The 22,403-nt window shown below is 34.9% G+C and overlaps 1 protein-coding gene and 1 pseudogene across 1 annotated transcript; one reads left to right on the top strand and one right to left on the bottom strand.

The window, feature by feature from the left end:
• Positions 1-5,374: 5,374 nt before the first annotated feature.
• On the top strand, positions 5,375-20,768 carry LOC141512229 (uncharacterized). Its single transcript, XM_074221053.1, has 2 exons — positions 5,375-5,842; positions 20,601-20,768. The coding sequence occupies exons 1-2, from the start codon at positions 5,375-5,377 to the stop codon at positions 20,766-20,768; spliced, it is 636 nt and encodes a 211-aa protein (XP_074077154.1).
• On the bottom strand, positions 7,962-8,633 carry LOC141511697 (peptidyl-prolyl cis-trans isomerase A pseudogene; annotated as a pseudogene).
• Positions 20,769-22,403: the final 1,635 nt, after the last annotated feature.

Raw genomic sequence — 22,403 nt, 5'->3', positions numbered from 1 at the left:
ATTGAGGGGATGTCCATTAATTGGGGAATGGTTAAAGAAATTGCAGTATATGTATGTGATGGCACTCGATTGGTTTTTTTTTTTTGGTTTTGAATTATAAAGATTTTATTTATTTTGAGTTTTACAATTTTTCCTCTAATCTTACTTCCCTCCCCACACCCCCCAATTGAAGGCAATTTGCCAATCTTTACATTGTTTCTATGGTATACACTGATCCAAATTGAATGATGAGAGAGAAATCATATCCTTAAGGAAGAAACATAGAGTATAAGAGATAGCAAGATCAGACAATAAGATAACAGTTTCTTTCTAAACTAAAGGTAATAGTCCTTGGTCTTTGTTCAAACTCCACAGTTCTTTCTCTGGATACAGAAGGTATTCTTCATCACAGACAGCCCCAAATTTTCCCTGATTGTTGCACTGATTGAATGAGTGATTCCATCAAGTTTGATAATCGCTCCCATTTTGCTGTCAGGGTATACAGTGTTTTTCTGGTTCTGCTCATCTCACTCAGCATTGGAACTCTATTGTTTTATTAGATATCAGGAGGGATGGGTTTTCAGAGAAACTTGGAAAGACTTGCATGAATTGGTGTTGAGTGAGATGAGCAAACCCAGAAGAACATTGTAGACCCTAACAACATGTTGTGGTGATCAACCTTGATGGATTTGATCACTCCATCAATACAATAATCAGGGACAATTTTGAGGGATCTGTGATGGAGAATATCATGAGTATACAGAGTAAGAACTGTGGAGTTTGAACAAAGACTATATATTATTATCTTCAATTTTTAAAAAAGTTGTCTTAAATATTACATAATTTTGCTCTCCCCCATATTTTCTGTCTTCCTTAAGTATATTTTTTTCTCTCAACATGTCTATGCATATCATGGAAACAATGTAAGGACTATCATATTAGCATCTATTTGGGGGAGGTGAGCAAAAGAAGGAAGAGGGGAAAAACTGCAAAATTCAAAACCTTGTGAACAAATGATTGGTAAAAAGTACTATTGTATATGATTGGAAAAACAAAATATTTATTTAAATAGTAAAGAGCCTTGCTTCTTTCTCTGAAGTCACATTTCCCTCAGCTATAAGCAGTGTCATAGTCTTAAAGTTCTCTCTGTCAATGTACTCACCATCACAATGCTATTTTTCCAGGGAAATGCCTCACCTGCCTGAGCTGAAGTGGTATTTTTTTTAAAGTTCCTTTAGTTTTGCTTATATTCTTCTTGTTTGATATATATATATATATATATATATATATATATATATATATATATATATATATGTTCTTAACTTGGGAGCTTTGGAACTTGGTCTTGACATTATTATTAGTCTTCTTCCTAGATCTCTTTTAGGTGGTAGTTTTGTTCTTTCTACTTTTTTGTGTTGTTCTATTTCAGAGCAATTTTCCATAATAATTTCTTTTAATATTGTATCCATTTTTATCATAAATTTTACGTTGCCTGACAATTCTATGCTGTTTCTCTTCAAGTTGTTCTTAGTTCTTTTTATTGAAATGTTTCAAATTACTTTCTACTTTTTCTGTTTTTATTAGTTCTTGATATTGTATAAAGGCATTCTACTCCTGAAAAATTCTAATTTTCAGAAGGCGTTTTTTCCCTTAAGATCTGGTATCTTGTTACCCAATTGACTGACTTACTTTTCATATATTTATATATCTTTTTTAAATGTTGATTGTACTCTGTTTGGTATTCAATCCATTCATTGTCCTCTATTTCCCTGACTAGTCTTCTTATACATTGTAATCTCTTCCCTAAATTCTGGGACATATAATTGATATGATGATTTTGAGAGAAATCAGAAAAATAGATAATAATGACTAGGAGTAATCATAGATTCGTTAAGAGTTAGTTATACTGATTAATTAATTGTTGGGCTCATTTGCTTTTATTCCAAAATAAATACCATATAAGTAGAGTTCAGGAATGTAGGCAATGCATTTGACAAAGTGCTTCATAGTATTTTAAGATCACAATGAAGAGATATGAGCTAGAAGATGAAGGTATTACAGATCTCAGAATGGGAAGGGAACTTAGATCAGTACTTGAATACATTCCTTTACCTTCTACAGTATTCCTGAGAAATGGTCATACAGCTTCTGCTTCAAGGTCTTCATTTATTGAGAACTCATTTTTGTTACTCAGTCATTTTGTTCATATCTGACTCTTGGTAGCCCTACCCCCACCCCCTTAAGATTTTCTTGACAAAGATATTGTGTTGGTATGCCAATTTCCTTTTCCATCTCAACTTACAAACAAGGTAAACTGATTTATCCTTGCTGACAAAGCTAGTAAGTGTCTGAGGTCAGATGTGAATGACGGAAGATGAATTTTCCTGACTCTAGGTCTGACAGTTTCTTCACCACAACACCTAGTGACCTGAGAACTCTCAACTTCCTGACAATGTCTTATCCAGTCAGGAAATGAGCATTTATTAAGTACTGCCTAAAGACCTAGCATTATGTAAAGTTCTGGGCAAAAGATAATCTCTGTTCTCAAGAAACTCAGTCTTAGTGGGACACAACTTGCAAATATGTACATACAAACAAGCTACATACAGAATAAATCAGAGATAATTAAGAGAAGACAAAAGTTTTCAGAGGGATCAAGAAAAATCATCCTGTAGAAATGGGATTTTATCTTCCAGATTAAAGGAAGCCAGAAGGTAGATATGAGCATGGAGAACATTCAAGATGTGGGGAACATTAGATCAGCTATGGACCAGCTATTTTATTCTCATCCAGAGGAAGAAAAACAAAAAAGAAAAAGAAAAAACAACCCTTCAGAATCTGATGAACACTTTATAAAAATTATCACTTAAGTATCTCTTTCCCTTAATCCTAATTCCTCATACTAAAAATGACTAATATGTAAACATGTTTATCAAAAATGTGTATGTCCAATGCTAACCTGACTGTTTTCCTGTGAGGGGAGGGGAGGGGATTTGGAAGGGAGGGTGGAAGGAAATTTTATAACTTAAGAACATACATGTGCATATGGATGAAAAAATTAAAAAAAGAAAGGGGCAGCTATGGCACAGTGGATAGAGCACCTGCCCTGGAGTCAGGAGGCCCTGAGTTCAAATCTGGCACCAGACACATAAAAATTGCTGAGCTATGTGACCTTGGGCAAGTCATTTAACCCCAGTGTATTGACAAAACCAAAAAAGAAAAAGTTAACAAGCAACCAAAAAAGATGTGGGGGACAATCAGTGAAAATTCCCAGAATCAAGAGATGGAATGTCTTGTTCAAGGGAGAACAGAAGCTAATGGAAGCAGATTACAGAGTATATGGGGATAAAGTGTAAAATTATGCTGGAAAATTAGGAAGGAGTCAGAACACTTTATATTATTTATAATTTGTGTGAGTTTATTTTATATCCCAGAACCTTATTAAATTTGTTTCAAATAATTTATAGTTGATGTTATAGGGTTCTTTAAGTATACCATCATATCATCTGCAAAGAGTGAGTGTAAATTTGTAAATTTTCTCAATGTCTAATCTAATTCCTTCAATTTATTTGTCTTTTCTTATTTCTAAAGGTAACATTACTAATAAAATAATGAATAATAGTGTTGATAATAGGTAATCTTGTTTTACCTGGATCTTTTTGTGAAAGCCTTGTTTGTCCCTATTATATATAATGCTTGCTGATAGTTTTACATAGACTATGTTCATCATTTTAGGGAAAATTCCATTTATTCCTAAACTCTCTGGTGATTTTAATAGGACTGGGTGCAGTATTTTGTCAAAGGTTTTTTCAGCCTCTATTGAGATAATCAAATGATTTCTGTTAATTTTTTAGTGATATTGAACCATCCCAACATATCTGATATAAATTCTACCTGATTACTGTGTATAATCCTAGTGACAACTTGCTGTAATCTCTTTGCTAAAATTTTATTTAAAATTGTTGCATCAATATTCTTTTGGGAGTTTGGTCTATAATTTTCTTTCTCTGTTTTGGCTGTCCCTGATTTAGGTATAAGCATCATGTTGATATCAAAAGAGGAATTTGGCAGGACTCCACCTACTGTTTCAAAAAGTTTTAGAGAATTAAAGTTAATTATTCTTTAAAAGTTTAGTAGAATTCATTTGTATATCCATCTGATCTGGTCCTGGAGACGTTTTCTTAGGGAATTCCCTGATGGCTTCTTCAATTTCTTTTGTTGAAATGGGATTGTTTAAGTATTTTATTTTCCATTCTGTCAATCTTCAAAGATCTGTCATCTATAACAATTTTTAAAATTCTATTCACTTCCTCACCTTCCTTCTTATTTTATGTTAAGAATTATATAATTCTGTAAGAGGTAGTTTGAAGTCTCCCAGTAATAAAGTTTTTTAAAAGTTTTATTATTTTGTTTTTTTCAAGGCAATGGGGTAAGTGACTTTCCCAAGGTCACCCAACTAGGCAATTGTTAAGTGTTTGAGGCCAGATTTGAACATAGGTCATCCTGTCTCCAGGGCCAGTGCTCTATCCACTGCACCACCTAGCTGCCCCCAGCTAATATAGCTTTGTTTGTTCCTCTAATCGCTGAGCTTTTCCTCTAAAATGTGGATGCCATATCACTTGATGCATGTATATTTAATATGCATATCACTTCCTTGCGTAGGATATCTTTTATGAAGATGTAGATTTCTTCCTTATTTCTTTTAATCTGAGTTATTTCTGGCTTTGCTTTGAAATATTGTTGTTTTGTTTTTTTACTTCAGCTGAAGCATAATATATTCTGCTCTAGCATTTAGTCTTTAGCCTGTGTGTATTTCTGCTTTAAATGTGTTTCTAGGAAGCAATAATTTATGGCATTTTGATTTTTAATCCACTCTGTTATCTGCTTTCATTTTTTGTGAGCTTGTTGCATTCACATTCACAGTGATATTTATTATCACTGTATTTCTCTCCATCCTATTTCCCCCGATTTGTACTTTTCTGTCTCCTCTTATTCCTCCTCACTAGTGGTTTGTTTTTGACAACTCTATTTTTTTTTTAATCTGCCCTCTTTTTCTCAACCCAACTCTCTTTTCCCTTCACTTTCTGCTTTTATTCCTTTTTTTATACTTTTACTTTTCCCCCTTCGTTTTAATGCTCCCTTCTTCTCTTTTCTTTCCCCTTTCTCCTTCTACTTCCCTAAAGAGTAGGATAAATTTCTAAACCCTTCCTACCTCTCCAAAAGGCAATCAAGGAGAAGGAGTCAGAAGAGAGAACCCATTGGCCAGGGGAGTCATTGGCCCCCATGGGACTCATCATCAGTCTTGGGCTCCTGTAGGTTTCATAGAACCATCAGAGGCTGGAAGAGCCTTGGGATCCCGTCTAGTTAGAAGAAGAACCTGAGGTTTGGGGTCTATATGTTTTATTCATCTTCACAACAGAACTCTACCTGTGGGATCCAGCACCTAGTCTGCAGGTCAGACAAATGCATGCGCATTTCACACCCCGCTCTCTCATTGCCAAGGCTGCAAGGATCTCCTAGGATGGAACTGCTTATAATTGCTGTGACCTCACCCTCACAGTGCTTAAACCCGGTTTCCGGGGGTTTGAAAGTCCATTCCTCTCCTGCAGCCGCTGTAGGAGCCTGGACCAGGCTGAGGGGCCTTTCGGCAGTGACCACGCTGGATGAAGAGCCTGACAGGGATCTCCCGGCCTGGGCCCTCGGACATCTTGCAGAAAGTTCACTAGCGACCAGGGCAAGGTTGGTTGTAAAAGAAGAGACAAAGTGTGGGGCAACTCCACCCTGCTGCATGGACCCGGGACACAGTGAGGAGACTGCTGCTGGGGGAGGAGCTGCACAGGAAGGACCTGAAGAAAATGAACCGGTAAGCTGGGGGGTGGGGGATAGGAAACGGGGTGTAAGGAAGAGAAGAGAATGTCCCTCCACTCCACAAAGTTAAACCTCTCTTCCCAAGCTCTCGACTTTGGTCCCTGGGCCTCTGCTAATCTTGGGAAAAACTTTTCCTTCAGCACCTGGGACAGGGGCAAAGGCAGAAAGGAGTCACTCCCCCATTCTGTCCATTGTTTTATTTTCAAATTTATTAATTTATTTTCACATTATTTCAGTAATCTTGTTGTGAAAGTAGACAAAAGATAGAGAAACCTCAAAAGAAATGAAGTGAGAGAAAAAGAGAGGGAAAAAATTCAGTTAATGTTCAGATACCATCATTCTGTCTATGGAAAATGTTGCATTCTTTTGTCATAAAAGTCATCAGGCTTCAATTTTTTCCCACAGTTGCTATTGGATTTTTTGGATTTTTTTTAGGTTTTTGCAAGGCAAATGGGGTTAAGTGGCTTGCCCAAGGCCACACATCTAGGTAATTATTAAGTGTCTGAGTCCGGATTTGAACCCAGGTACTCCTGACTCCAGGGCCGGTGCTTTATCCACTGTGCCACCTAGCCATCCCCCCCCCACATTTGCTATTGGTAACTGTATTAGCCTCCATTCCATTCAGCCCCACTACCATTTATTCTCTTCTCTTTCTCCTTTTTATGTGTCCCTCCTCAAAAGTATCCTGTACCCTCTCCCTTGATCTTCCCTCTCTTCTATCTCCTACACTTCCCCTCCCTCCCTCCCCCATCTGCTTTCTCCCATCCCTTTCCCCTCCATTTTTCTTCTAGGGTAGGATAGACTTCTTTACCCTATTGAGTGTGTTTGTTATTTCCTCTCAGAGCCATTTTTGATGAGAATGAAGGCTCACTAATTCACTCTTCACCTTCCACTCCATTGCAAATGCTTTATCTTGACTCTTTTATGTGAAATCTCTTGGCCCATTCTACCTCTCCTTTCCCTTTTTCCCAGTACTTTTCTTTATCACCCAATTACTCTATCTTATATTTTATATCATTATATTCAGCTCCCTCCCATACCTTGTCAATATATGCTTCTTTCAATTGTTCAAATAAAGAAGGTTTATATGAGTTATCAATATCTTCTTCCCATGCAGGAATATATGCAGTTCAACATCATTAAATACTTCATAATTAGCACTTCTGGTCCACCCTCTCTATGCTTCACTTAAGTCCTATACTGGGAGAGCAATATTTCTGTTCAGTTTTGGTCATTTCAACAGGAAAGTCTGAAAGTTCCCTATTTCATTGAATGTCCATCTTTTCTCCTGAAAGTGGATGTTCAGTTTTGCTGGGTCTTTTGCCTTCCAACCTTTCATAATATTCCAAGTCCTAAAAGAGCTTTAATGTAGATATTTTCAAATCCTGTGTAATGCTGACTGTAGAGCCAGAGCGGTTGATTTGTTTGTTTCTTTCTAACTGCTTGTAGTATTTTCTCTTTGACTTTAGAGCTATGGAATTTGGCTATAATATTCCTAGGAGGATTTTGGAGGGGATCTCTTTCAGGATGTGATCAGTGGATTCTCTCAATTTCTATTTTACCCTCTGCTTCTAGGATCTTAAGGCAATTTTGCTGGCTTATTTCTTGAAAATTGAAGTCTAGGCTCTTTTCCTGGTCATGACTTTCAGGTAGCCCAATAATTTTTAAATAAACTTTCCTGGATCTGTTTTCCACATCAGTTTTTTTTTCCAGCTAGATATTTCAAATTTTCTTCTAGTTTTTTATTCTTTTGGTTTTTATTATTTCTTGATTTCTCACAAAGTCAACAGCTTAGTTTCGCTCCAGTCTATATTTGAAGAAGTTGTTTTCTTCAGAGAGCCTTTTTTGTCTCCTTTTCCAACTGGCCAATTCTGCTTTTTAAGGCATAGTTCTTCTCATTTGCCTTTTGGGCAACTTTTTCCCTTTAACCTATACTGGTTTTTAACATGTTATTTTCTTCAGTTTTTTTTATCTCCATCATCAAACGGCTGACTTAGTTTTTATGATTTTACTTCATCACTGTAATTTCTCTTCCCAATTTTTCCTCTCCCTCCCTTACTTGCTTTTTTTTTGTAGTTTAGCTTTTATTTCATAATCATAAGCTTAAGTCTGTTGTTTCTAGCCAGACTTGTGGAAGGAAAAAGGAAATGAAATCCCAAGAGAATTGCAGCAAGTGAGAGCACAAGGATTACAGGGTATAAGAGCAGATTGAATTGAGGTGCTCTCTCCAGCTACAGAGGAATGGTTTGGTGGTTAAGACAGAAAACAAAACAAAAAACTTATGAGAGTTGTCCACAGTCAGCAATGGTGATCTTCTTGCTGGTCTTGACATCCCAAGAACCAAAACACTCCATGGCTTCCACAATGTTCATGCCTTCTTTCACTTGGCCAAAGACAACATGCTTGCCATCCAACCAATCAGTCTTAGCAGTACAGATGAAAAACTGGGAGCCATTTGTGTTGGTTCCAGCATTTGCCATGGACAAGATACCAGGACCAGTATGCTTCAGGATGAAGTTCTCATCAGCAAATTTCTCCCCATAGATGGACTTGCCGCCAGTGCCATTATGGTGTGTGAAGTCACCACCCTGGCACATGAACCCAGGAATGATTCTGTGGAAACAGGATCCCTTGTAACCAAATCCCTTCTCTCCAGTGCTCAGAGCATGGAAATTTTCTGCTGTCTTTGGAAACTTGTCTGCAAAGAGCTCGAAGGTAATCTGGCCCAGGGGCTCGTTGTTGATGGCGATGTCGAAGTACACGCTGGGGTTGGCCATGGCCACGGATGCCTGGGCTGCTGGTGGTAGCAGCGGGGAGTCGGCATCCAGTGGGCAGAGCGGGCACGAGGACTCCCAGCAGCGGCATCTGCAAAGCCCCTTACTTGCTTTTTAAAATCTTTTTTGAGCTCTCTCTTTGCTTGAGATCAATTCCTATTTCTCTTGGAGACTTTGGATACAGAAGCTTTGACTTTGTAATCTTCTGAGGGTGTTTTTATCCTCCATGGGACCAAAGAAATTTTCTATGGTCTGGTTCTTTTTCTGTTATTTGCTCATTTCCTTAGGCTATGACTAATTTTCTGTACTTCCAAAGCTTTGGAGGGGGACACTCCCCCACCTCAATTCCTTCAAGGACTCATGAGAGGTTTTGACTTCTCCCCTGGCCTGTGCTCTCATCTGTAGATGACCATGGGCAATTCCTTCTGCCCTGGCATTGTGAGGAAGGGTCTCTGTTCCTCTAAGTCAGTATGAGGCCCCATATTGTGATCTGGATCTGAGTTTGGACAAATAAGCAGAATCTTTTCCCACGGATAGCAAAGAGATCTCTGCAGTCTCTCCCCTCCCCCTTACCTTCTGTGGGATGAGCTCTTTGAAAGAAGCAGCTGAGTGGCTTTTTAGGATCCTCTGGCTACCCTGAGGCCATCTCTGGCCTGGGATGTACACTCACTCTGGTGCAGTAGAGTTTTCTAGCTGACCCTCCAAATTGTCCCTGATGATCCCCAAATCAAGGGGTATGGAAAGCAGTCCCACTGCCATGAACCCAGGAATGACCAGTGATCTAGGCACAGAGTGCTGTTCCTGGGAGGCCAGAGCTGATTTGTTCTACTTCGGTTCCATTTGGTTGGGGTCAAACTGTGTCGCAGCTCTTTCCAACCCCCAATTTGATGGAACTGACCTTTCCTATGATCTGCCAAGTTCTCTTGGACTGGGAGATACTTTCACTCAGTCTTTCTGTGTCTCTCTAAACTTTGGTTGAAATCATAACTTTGTGGTGCTTGGAGCTTTTTGAGGAGGAATTTTTGGGAATTCCTGCCTTCACACTACCATCTTGACTCTACCTTCCTTGTCTATAGTCAATAAATAGAAAACTTCTTCATTTTACTTTTAGCCAGAATCCAATTAATTTTGTCTTTCTCAGTAGTGACATGGAGCAAATAACACTTTTTTCCCCTCTGGTGAAATATGGTTGAGTCTTTCAGGCACATACTGAAATTGGAGTTTCCCTGGCAAAGATACCAGCATGTTTGCTCATTCCTGCTGCAGCACATTTTATAGATGAGGAAATTCAGGTCAACAAGATTAATTTTCTTGTCAGGGTCACAAAACTGTTAAGTGTCTGAATCTGCTGTTTGATAAACCCAAAGAGTTCAGCTTCTGGGATAAGAACTCTCTCTTTGATAACAACTGTTGGGAAAATTGGAAGTTAGTATGGCAGCAACTTGGATTAGACCAACATCTCACACCCTACACCAAGATAAGATCAAAATGAGTACAGAATTTAGACACAAAAGACAATTTAGACACAAAAGGATATATATCAAAGAATAATTTACCTATCAGATCTATGGAAACGGAAGTAGTTTATGACCTAGGACGAAATGGAGAACATCATTAAAAACAATAGATAATTTTTATTGCATTAAATTAAAAAGCTTTTGCACAAACAAAACAACTGTAACCAAGATCAAAAAAATGTAGTAAACTGGGAAAAGTTTTTACAAGTAGTATTTCTGACAAAGGATTCATTTCAAAACTATTTAGAGAACTGAGTGAAATTCATAAAAAAAAAGCCATTCCCCAACTGACAAATGGTCAAAGGATATGCAAAGACAATTTACAGATGGGGAAATCAAAACTATCCATAGTCATATGAAAAATTGCTCTAATGCATTACTGATTAGAGAAATACAAATTAAAGCAGCTTTGAGGTACCACCTCGCACTTATCAGATTGGTCAATATGACCAGAAAGGACAATGTTCAACGTTGGCAGGGATGTGGGAAATCTGGGACACTAATACTTTGTTAGTGGAACTGTGAACTCATCCAACCTTTCTGGAGAGCAATCTGAAATAATTTTCAAAGGACAAAAAAAATGTGCATACCCTTTGATCTAGCCATACCACTACTGGGTCCTTACCCTGAGGAGATCATGAAAACAGGTAAAAGTATCACTTATACAAAAATATTTATAGCATTCCTGTTTATGGTGGCAAAGAAATAAAGATTGAGTGAATGTCTATCAATTGGGGAAAATCTGAACAAGCTGTTATGGAATGTTATGGAATGTTATGGAACACAATTGTTCTAATGGAAACCAAGAGGGATGGGATTTTGGAGAAGCCTGGAAAAACATGCATGAACTGATGTTGAAAGAGATGAGTAAAACCAGAAGAATACTGTACATCCTAACAGCAACATGGACTTGCTCATTCCATCAATGCAATAATCAGGGACAATTTTAGAGTACCTGTGACAGAGAATACCATCTGTATCCAGAGAAAGAACTATGGAGTTTGAACAAAGACCAAAGTCTATTACTTTCTATTACTTACAATTTTTTTTAAAGTATCTTATGTACTACATAATTTTGCTCTCTCTAATATTGTATTTTCTCATCAAGGATATGATTTCACTCTCAACACATTCAATTTCGATCAATATATAGTATGAAAACAACGTAAAGATTATCAGACTGCCTTCTATGGGAAGGATGCGAGGGTAGGGCAAAAATTGTAAAATTCCAAACCTTACAAAAATGATAGGTAGAAACTACTATTGTATATATAATTGGAAAATAAAATATTAATTGAAAAATTTTGCAAAAGAAACGATTATTTTAATCTATGGTTGCATATAGTGGGGAAATTAAATAAATTAACTAACAAAAAACTCAGCCCTTTGAACTCAGGAAGATGTCTTCCTGAATGAAGACCCAGTACTCTTAACCAAGGTGTCACTTCACCAGTTTCAACTGGTGAAATGTGACTACCACATGTATGTAAAGTATAAAATGGATGCTTTTATTAAGCATTTACTTCCATTTTATGTGTTTATCCCAATCATATTTATAATTAAGATTACTCCATGTTGATATAAGATCTTACCCCTCTTTTTACTTTTCTCTTTCCTTCCCCCTTATCCCTCATCACCAAGGTTCTGCTTCTGACTGCTGCTTCTCCATGAGTATTTTTTTCTATCAACCCTTTTCCCTTTCTTTCTTCCTTTCCTGATTTACTTTTATTTTTAACTTTTTATTTACCTTTACCCTTTTTGCCATCTTCTTTTATTCCCCCACCCTTTTAAGAATTTCTTCTTTCCCTCTTCCACCACTTATCTTTAGGGTAGGATACATTTTTGAACCCAATTAGAAATGTATGTTATTCCCTCTTTGGGCCAAATGTGTTAAGAGTAAGATTTATTTAGTACTTACTCCCTCCCTTCTTTCCCTCTCTTTTAGTAGGTATTTGTGCCTCTTCATTGGTGATATTTGGCCTCTAATGCCACCTTCTTCTAGTATAATCATCCTTTTCATGTTTCAGTTGTTTTAAACTGGTCTTGTATCCACAACCTCTGTCAAGGTATACTCTTTTTATTTGTCCTGACAGAAGCACAATTATTAAGGGTTGATTGATTTATTGATTGTTTTATGAGCATCATTATCTCATAGATACTTCATATCCACAACCCCTGTTCAAATATACTCCATTATCCCATTAGAAATACAATTCTCAATTACCCTCAAGGTTATTAAATTATAGTCAACTTATACCACTCCCTCTTTCCAATTTAGAAACAAAATGCTCATGAACTAAAGTATCATGTAAAGTAAAATCACTTCATGCTCCATTTATAGCCACAGCCTCAATGTATTCTCCCTCCCACTGTCACAATATGATTACAGTACTCATAAGCTAAAGTATCTTGTAACCAAAATCATTTTATGATCAATTTATATCTAGATATTCTTAAGTACCCTCTGTCCAACTATATTCAACTATCATGAGCTGAAATATCAGCTAAGGCATCATCACTTTCATGATCAATATATACCTATACCCTCAGTCTTAACTATTTATCTTATAATTATCCTAAAAGAAATATAATTCAAAACTATTCTAAATAGTGTTTACTCATGTAGGAATGTGCACAGTTTCAAGTTACTGACTAAAAAACTTTCCCCTTTCTATTGACCTTTCACATATCTCTTTGAATCTTTTATTTAGGGATTGAATTTTCTATTCATTCCTATTATTTTTTATCACCTAAGTCCTGTTTCAATGAAAATCCATATTTTCCTCCAAAAGAACACACTAAATTTTACAGGGTAGTTGACTCTTGGTATGATTCAAGATGCTTTTCCCAGCAGTATATCATATTCAAGGACCTCTGATTATTTAATAATGCTAAGTCCTGCATAATTCTGACTGTTTTCTTTGATATTTAAATTGTTGTTTTTATTGCTTGCAGTAATTTATTCTTTGGCTGAGAATTCTGAAATTTGGCTACAATATTCCTTGAGTTTTTAATTCTAAGATCTTTTTCTGGAGAGGATCTATGATTGGTCCAAGGGCTATTCTGTCTTCTTGTTCCAGGGTATTATGACAGTTTCACCTGATAATTTCCTGAAAGATATTTTCCAGGCTCTTTTTCTTATCCAGACTTTCAGATAGACTCATAGTTAGTAAATTATCACTCCTGGATCTATTTTCCAAATCCTTTATTTTCCTAAGATGATATTTTTCCTCCTGTTTTTTTCAGGCTTTTGTTTTTGGTTTATGAAATCTGGGTGTCTCCTAGAAGCATCTATTTCCACTCTTCCAATTCTAATTTTTAGGTTTTATTTTCTTTAGTTAGTGTTTACTTTTCTAGTTGGTTAATTTGACTTGTAAATGAATTGTTTTTCTTTTCCAGTAGGTCAATTTTACTTTTTTGCTGAGTTATATTACTTTTCTACTTGATCTTTTTCACTTTTTTTTAATTATTTTTTTTGCAGGGTAACAGTGCCCAATGTCACATAGCTAGGCAATATTTAATGTCTGAGGCCAGGTTTGAACTCAGGGATTTCTGACTCCAGGGCCAGTGCTCCATCCACTGTACCCCAACCATTTTTACTTTTATAGGAGTAGTTTCCTTTTTTAAAATTTGGTCAAATTTACTTGCAAAGGAGTTGATTTCTTCAGTCCATGTTTAATAATTATCCTCTATGATTCTCATTTCTTTACTCCATTTTTCTTCCTCTCTTCTTGGGTTTTTAAATTCCTTTGTTGAGCTCTTCTAAGAGATCTCTTTAGATTTAAAGCAAATTCATAAACTACTCTGAGGCTTCAGATATGAACATTTTGTCACCACTTTCCTGTTTTGAGATGATATTTTTATTGTTCCTATTAAAATTGTAGCTATCTATGGTTAGCAATTTAGTTTTGGGTTTTTTTTTTTGCTCATTTGCACAGTCAGCTGAGCTGAAGAGTCTACACCTATTGTACAGGGAATAAAGTTCCAACTGTTTTTTGCTAGGATCTGAATCTGACCTTGGCTTATTATTTTCCTAACCTAACTCAGTCTCATTTGCTACACCAGCATTCTCAGGGCTGAAACTTATCTTCTTAGCTGGGGATGATAACCTCTCTGCTGGCCTGATTCATTGTTGCTTGTTGAGCCTTGACCTGGTTTATGCTATGGTTAATAGCCTCTCAATGACTTTCCAGCTCTCCTAACTATGCTAGACTATATTCATTTACCCAGGTTAGGTAGAGATTTACTGAAGTTACTCCAAGATATCTGGAGTTGAGAACTTGATTTACTCCTTTTTTTAGATATATGTAGCCTAACTTAATATTAGCCTTACTGCCATCTTACTGAAGGCACTGCAGTTTTTAAATTTCCTATCTAAGCATAATATTATAAATGTGATCTGACAGGACAGAGAAGATTTTTATCTCTCTGTAAAGATGTTGCACTCCTTTTGCTGAAAAGATCATATTAGTCCTTTTTATAGTTTCATCATTATGAGCCTTATGAGATTATGAGCCTTAAGAGCCACTAACATTTTCTTTTATGATTCCATTTTGTATAAATATGCAGCTGTGTTTTTTTAATCCAAGTCGAGGATTTTACATTGTTCCTATTTTAAATTATATCTTGTTGGCACCAATCCATTGTTCTAATTAATCAATATCCTTTGAAATCTTAGTTCTGTGGTTTAATTCATTAGTAGCCTCTTCCAATTCCATGCCATCTCCAGATCTGATAATAAACATTCTATCACTTCATTCAGACTGTCAATTTAAAATGTTGAACAGAACAAGACTTAGAAAAAATTGCCCTTCAGACTGAGTGTGTGTTTCTTAGGTCTTCCCAATGTAAGTACTCCAAATCTACCTGTTTTACAGTAACACAGTTCACATTTTTTATCTAGTCCACAATAATTTGGTGAGAAACTTTTTCAAATACTGGTTGAAATCCAGACACATTGTGTCTTTAGCATTCCTTGAATTTAGTAATCTATTCTCTCATCTACTGCCAATGTCAACCCCCCCAAAAGGAAAAGGAAACATATATGGTGTCTGACTTAACTTGTTTTAATGAACTCATATCAATTCTTAATTATTCCCCTTAGAATCTCTTTTGGAAATACATACAAACTATTACTTTGATAATTCAGGCTATTATTTACCAGGAATCAACAATATGCACCTTTTTCTAGACACAAGGCTAGTCCTTGGTAAACTATATTTAACTCAAAGACTTAAGACAAAGATTCTTCAGTCCAATATACAAATTTGTTTCAGTGTCTTTGAAATGCCAACCTTAATCATATAATTTGAGTTCAGTGAGTATAGTATCAGGATACCTCATCTTGGAGTCTTTCAGCAATGTTGTTTTTTTTCTGAACAGACTTTAGACGATGTTTCACATGTTTTCTATATAGGATAGAATTTATTCTTAGTGTCTTTTTATCATATTTTTCTTAGTTGACGTATCTAGTAAAAGCATGAGCCAAAAAGGGAATGAAAGATGCATCATATCACACAGTCTCTTACTCTGTTACAGAATCTTTCTAATATCAGGTTCCAACTCAGCAAAGGACCTTCAATCATATACTTTGCCTGTCCTACACAGCTTCATTTACTATGTCATTGCTTTATAAACATCTATTGAAATCACCATTCCAATGTTATTTCCTAAAAATCAAAAAATTACTGATTTATAACTTATCCCCATTAATTTATAATAGAACTTTAATCTGATTATTTTCCAAATAGTAACACTGTCATCAACAAGACATTTAACTGAATATTTTCTTAGAATACATAGGTTTCAGCTCACGGAGTAGTCAAGATATGCAATAAATTAGTTATGATCTAGGTTATAATAAATTTTTGTAACCTATTACATAAAATGATTGTATCACTTCATTTGTGTTCATCAAAGAAAAGAATGATGTCTCTATCATTAATTAATAGAGCAATAAAGAACATAATTGCTTTAGAAGTTCGTATGTGCACTAAAACTTTGTGTCTCCAGGTAGAAGATGACTGTCAATTTGCTAGAGCTATTGTAGATGAGATTTCTGTCCAAATAAAATGAAGTAGCTTCATTCAAACTTAGAAATTTGGTAGTTCTATGAATTTGGAATATGGTGAAAAAGCTGAATGAAATGTCATCTCATTTAAATTATAACTTTAAAATTTTCTAGTTTTCAGGGAAAACAGAGATAATTTATATTAGTTTAATCTGATATGGATAGTTAAATGGAAGAGCGTATAGAGTACCAGTTTTGGAGTCAGGACAATTCATATTCATGATTTCAAATCCTATTTTGGGCAATTTTTAATTGGATAACCTTGGTCCAGTCACTTAACTCCTGTTTGTCTCAGTTTTCTCATCTATTAAAATGAGCAAGACAAGGTAATAGCAAAACATTCTAGTATCTTTACCGCATACCCTATAATTGGGGTCACCAAGACCCGAGAAAGACTTCTCAAAGACAGAATAGCAAAAAATTTATTGGGGTCAGTTGTAAATGATAGAATGTGATTCTGTCATGTAAATATTTTTATAAAATTTATTCAAGAACACCCATGTGTAGAGTTATTTATAGTGTGGTTCATTCCATGTAAACTAATTATTAGTACTATAGTTAGGCAAAGGCATAATAGCAAATTTACCCTAATCCAGAACAATTTGGATAAAATATATTTTGAAATGTTATTTGTTCTATCATTTAGGAAAATTTAAAAATTTTTTACTATTCCTTTGAAACAAAGTGATTTGGGTTTAGGTAAGAGTCTAAGCTTAACTAGTGTTTGTTAACTATTGTTTGTTTGTTGTTTAATGTTTTCCTTGTCATATTTCATTACCCAAGAATAAAATTACTTTAGAATCAGCCTCAAAAACAGGACCTATGTCACAAGTTAAGTCATTTAGTTTTTCACATTGGTACCCAAAAATAATGTCTCAAGGACCAGAAGACAAAAAGGAATTTAATAGTCAAAACATGCTTTTAGATGCAGATCCAAATTGGGGGGGAAAAGCTATGATAAAATATGGGTTGAAGAGGAGAAAATGAAAGTCAAAAAGAATTTTAAATTCATTACAAATGATTTAAAGCAGTAGTTGGTGAAATTTCTGAAAAAGATAAAATTGCCAATCAGTCTATGGAGAAACTACAAGAGGAGAAACTACAAGATGGCTTTCAAAAGGAAGCAATGCAATTACAGGAAGCATTCCATTATTTGGCAAATAACTTAAGTGATATTGAAAGAAAAATATGAGACTTTATCAAATTAGGACATCAGTCATTTTCTTAAATTAAGGGAATATAGTCTGGAAAATGGCATTTGAGTAAATTCAAAGTTCACTTTCTAAGAAAATATTCTTCAATCATCTTCTAATCTATGCTCAAGAAGTAGCAACCTATATTATAGGAATGAAAATAAGCCAGAAATTGAATATACTTACAATTTAAATGAAGAGAGTGCTGCTTGTGATGGAGAAAACAAAAAAAAAACCCCCTCTAAAATAGCTATAAATGAAATGAAGGAAGATGGAACATTTGGTATGCAAATAGCAAGAAGTCTAAACAGAAATTCTAGAAATTTGTAGGCAGATTTAGGATGTTTGATACAATCCAATGATCTATGAAACCATTTTGGCTTCCAGCTTACTTTCTTTGATGATATGAAACCAATCATCCAAGAAAAATGTCTATACTTACTACTGAAACAAATTTTAAGGAGAAAACAAAACTAAAAGAAAACTTATTCCAGAATTGTGATCAATTTGCCAGTAACTCTACAGATGAGCTGAGTCATTGGAGACACTCCCTTTCATACAGTGACAAAATATAAAAATGCACCTGGACAAAGAATTAAAGATTTGAGCAAAAATTTAAAAATAAGTTGAGTATTGCAAGTAGAGTTCCTGGCTTTGGAGAAAGAAAAAGCAAAACCTCAATAAAGAGATTCATTTCCTTACACTCTACAATCTATTTTTCCTCTTCATCAATCATCTTGCTTGATTGACTTTCTGATTCTGCCTTTAAATATTTGTTATTTTTAAATAGTTTATTTAAAATAAAATTAAAGAAAATATCCAGAAAGCCATTTTATAAGCCTTATTTTGGTCATCTAAATTACTCCATCAGATTCCAAAATATTCGGCATGTAATAAGAAATTTTCTAAAGCAGACAGGATAATTGGAATAATGGATTAGAACAAGGATAAATCTAATTATAATTAGTGCACAAGCCTAAAAGAAATGTAATGAACCATGTAATAGTTTACATTTCAATTAATTTTGCTTTCTATGGATATTTTTTTAATGTTCTTAGCCAAGTTGTAATGTTCTACCTTAAAATAGTGAAAATATAAGATAACATTAGGAAATATATAACTTTCTATAATCTTTCTGATTATACAGACAATAAAATTATTAGCCTTTATTTTTTCATTTCAAATGAAACAAATTTTTGTTAATTCAATTTTTTAAAAGTTATCAATAGAGTATTGGTACATAAGTTAGACTTTCAAACATAGCATTTAAACCTACAAGTTTAATGCTCTTCTTGAAGTTATTCATTTTAAAATATTTTATTTGCTACAGATATTTGACATTTTAGTACATAGAGAGAATTATAAAATATCAACAAAGGATGGAAAATGTCAAATCTCTGACTTTGATTTAGTTAAACAATGAATTATCTTTCATTACTATCAAACTAGCACAGGTAATTTAGTCATTGAATCTTATTTTTTGGCAGAGTCGTTGTCAATTACCCAAGTAAGTCCCATTATCTTATGGATAAGGAAAGTTTAGGATCAAGGATTTTAAATCACATGTTGAGGGCCACTTGGCTTATCTATACATTCATGTGTCTGCATTATAGTTATGCTTTCACAATAGCAGAGGATAGTGACTAAAGAGTCAAACTCATTCAGTTTGACTTTGTTTCTTCTAACATATATTAACTGGACAAGTTTGTTGACCTTACCAGATCAACAAAGACTAGAAGCAGGGACAGATCTACATTTGTAGAGGGAGGTTCTTCATTTGGAGTTACCTATCACAAGGAAATCACAAATTCTGTCCAAAAAAACCCCCCAGTAATAATACTTTGCTTTTGACAGAGCTATCAGATTACAAAAATAATTTATAAACATTACTATTCCTATAAAGTAGGTGTGACTCATATTTACAGATAAGGAAACTGAAGCTTATAAAATTTAAATGACTTCAGGCAAGGGTCAAGTTGGATTTTAAACCTGTAGGTTTTGACTCCAAGATCTGTGTTAGCTCTCAAATATTTTTTTTTCCTTTTAGTTTTTGTAAGGCAATGGGGTTAAGTGGCTTGCCCAAGGCCACACAACTAGGTCATTATTAAGTGTCTGAGACCGGATTTGAACTCAGGTAGTCCTGGCTCCGGGGCTGGTGCTCTATCCATTGTGCCATGTGGCCACCACTCAAATGTTTTAAAATACAAAATAATCCAACTTCTCTGAAAGTATCTTCTGCATAGAATGTGAGGATTTCCACCCAATGTAATGGATTCTGCTACTGGTTTTACAGTATGATTTTGGCCAAGTTGCATCACGTTTCTGTGCTTCAGAGTCCTCATTTATAAAGTGAAAGCATTAGACTAAGTCTTTTTTCCAATCGAAAAATATTATGTTTCTGTGAATGTACACAGTGTACAACATCAGTTTTCTAGAAGGTAACAGTTACAGTGCCTGAATCCCTCTGTGCTCTATTTCCTATATTGTCATAAGTGTTGGTCTAATATTTCAATAATTACTTTCATTTTTTTCTATTCCCTAAACTTTATAATAAGGAATGAAAATTGGGATGGGAAATGCTTGATGTATGGTAGGAAAGAAGAAAAAGTCATTATTTCAGTCCTCAGCTTCATATTTCTGTTTGTTATAGGATCAAATGCAAAAAAAGGAGTCTGAATGTGAGTGTCCTTCTGTCTCTTTTCCTCTCTCTGCTTGTTAAAGAGGAGGAATGAGAGAAGAACATGAAAAAAAGGTAGAAAAAACATGAGATGGGAATGGAGCTATCATACTGAAAGTTGAGCAAATTTTTCTTCCAAACTATTTATCAAAAATTTATTTAAAATTTTTGTTTTCAAAAAAGTTATATATTTGATAATAAATGTAGGATCATGAGAGGCAACATAGCATCATGGTTAGTGAGCCAAGCACACCTAGTTGAAGGTCCTGCCTCTGACATGTATAGGCAAGTCATCTGCTATCTCAGACTTCTAGAGTCTGAGCCAGAAGTTTCTGAAAACATGCAGATCAGCATTGGTAGAAGGAGTTTTCTCTAAGAATCCTTGTTAAATCACAGATCCAGTACTTGATCCTAAATAAACAGAAACATTCAAATAATATATATATATATATATATATATATATATATATATATATATAATAAGGTGGTAATTATAATATATTAAGCAATCTTTCTTTTTAGGTTGAAGAAGTAAAGAAAAAGCATCAACACAATGAAATATTAACAATGGAGGAAAAAGATGGTGATACAATAGCTGCAATTAAAACAGTGGGTAAAGTTCATGAGCTGATTTCTGTGGAGAGCAAAGAGCATGGTAAAGATAAGGAAAATAAAATCTCTGGGGAATAAATTCCAATAATGAGTGTTATTTGTTCTAAGGAAAGTTCAGTACCTGTGCACCATCTTTTAAAAGGGTAAGATTGTCAAAATATTTAACTGGAATATAAGCCAATATTCAAGTTAATGGTAAGTTCACTTTACAATAAAAAACTGAATTCAGATTCACCCTGCATCAAACTCAGTTTTATTTTTTTCCAAGAAGAAATTAAAACTACATGAATATGTATTTCTCTTTTGTTTTTCAATATGTTCTTTTTTTTTCCCTAGGACTATCACATCAGCATCTATTGGAAAAGGAAGGTAGTAGTCTTTTGTTAGTCTAAAAGAATAACATTTAAGAGTGGCAAGGAGCAAAGCAAGATAGTTTGCCATGGATAAAATAAAAGTCCTATTGAGACCTTAAAATATACTATTACCAAAGTCCTCCACCATTAGAACTGATAGAAGAAAGGATGAATGAATTTAAATGCTTAACATTATACAGATAAAAAAAGACAGCCTAAGCTTTCAAGAAGTTTACATTTTAAATTGAGGATATACAAAACATAAAAAAGAACCACTTACTTTCTAACCACCATGTGGTGGGGGGGGTAGGGGCAGAGCGAGGGTCCAAGTGGAAGAGAATTCTGGTTCTACCCTACAGGAATGGAGCTATCAAAAGAAAGGTTTAGTGTCCTTACAGGATGGGGGAGAAGAGAAAACAGGAATTGGCATAAAGGTAGAGACAGAAAGCCCTAGATAGCATTTGCTCTATCAGGTGCTCTAGGAGTCCTATGGATGGGCTGAGGAAGAACACAAGCAGATAACTGCTTCCTGCAGCTTCACCCAAAAAAACATCATGGGACCATAAGATGATAGAGGATAACCTAGCAGCAATATAGACCTCTAAAGTTTGAAATCATAAGCATCTGCATCTGAACCATAGCAAATATGGATTTACTTCCCTTAATGTGTTAACATTTAAGTTAAAATTAGCCTTAATTTATCATATTGTCAAATGATTAATTTCAATGGTAAAGATTATGTTCAAGAAAAGTATTTACATAGGCATAACATTTGGTAGGCATAGAAAAGAGCATCTTTCCCTCACTCAGTGCTGGTACTCCTTCATTGTGACCTCAGTGGCTCATAGAAAGTTGTCTACTTTTCCCTGATTAGTCATATTAAGAATCATTTATGGTGGACAGTAAAACCATAAGCACTTGAGAGAAAGAATGCCTTGGCTATGAAAAAAGGAAAATGAAGCTATCTTTTTTGTTACAATCTATTTTTTTTGCATCAGATTCATTTCCCAATCAAATATCCCTTAAACAAAAAATAAAAAAAATAGAGTTCAGCACAATGAAACATGACAAGAATATTGCATACAGTGCTCACACTGATAGTCTTCCACCATACATAAAAGGAAGAAGAGGGTACCATCTCATCTTGACCAAACTTAGTCATTATAATTTCACAGTATTCAGTTTCAGTTGTTTTATTGTCCTTAATATTTACATATTATAATTAGGATTCATATTGTTGTTTTGCTTTTCCTTCATTTTGCATTTATTTATTTAGTTAGTTTTTGGCAAGGCAATGGGGTTAAGTTACTTGCCCAAGGTCACACAGCGAGGTAATAAATATCTGAAGCCGCATTTGAAC

Source organism: Macrotis lagotis, chromosome 2 (assembly GCF_037893015.1).
Source record: "Macrotis lagotis isolate mMagLag1 chromosome 2, bilby.v1.9.chrom.fasta, whole genome shotgun sequence".
Taxonomy (NCBI): domain Eukaryota; kingdom Metazoa; phylum Chordata; class Mammalia; order Peramelemorphia; family Peramelidae; genus Macrotis; species Macrotis lagotis.
This window is presented reverse-complemented; position numbering and strand designations above follow the sequence as displayed.

What these genes read in the sequence shown, in the direction of transcription:
- LOC141512229 (XM_074221053.1), top strand. Translation starts at nt 5,375, where the DNA reads ATGTTTTATTCATCTTCACAACAGAACTCTACCTGTGGGATCCAGCAC. An exon ending in GACCTGAAGAAAATGAACCG is followed by an intron (nt 5,843 to 20,600) that starts GTAAGCTGGGGG and finishes CTTTCTTTTTAG; the next exon opens with GTTGAAGAAGTAAAGAAAAA.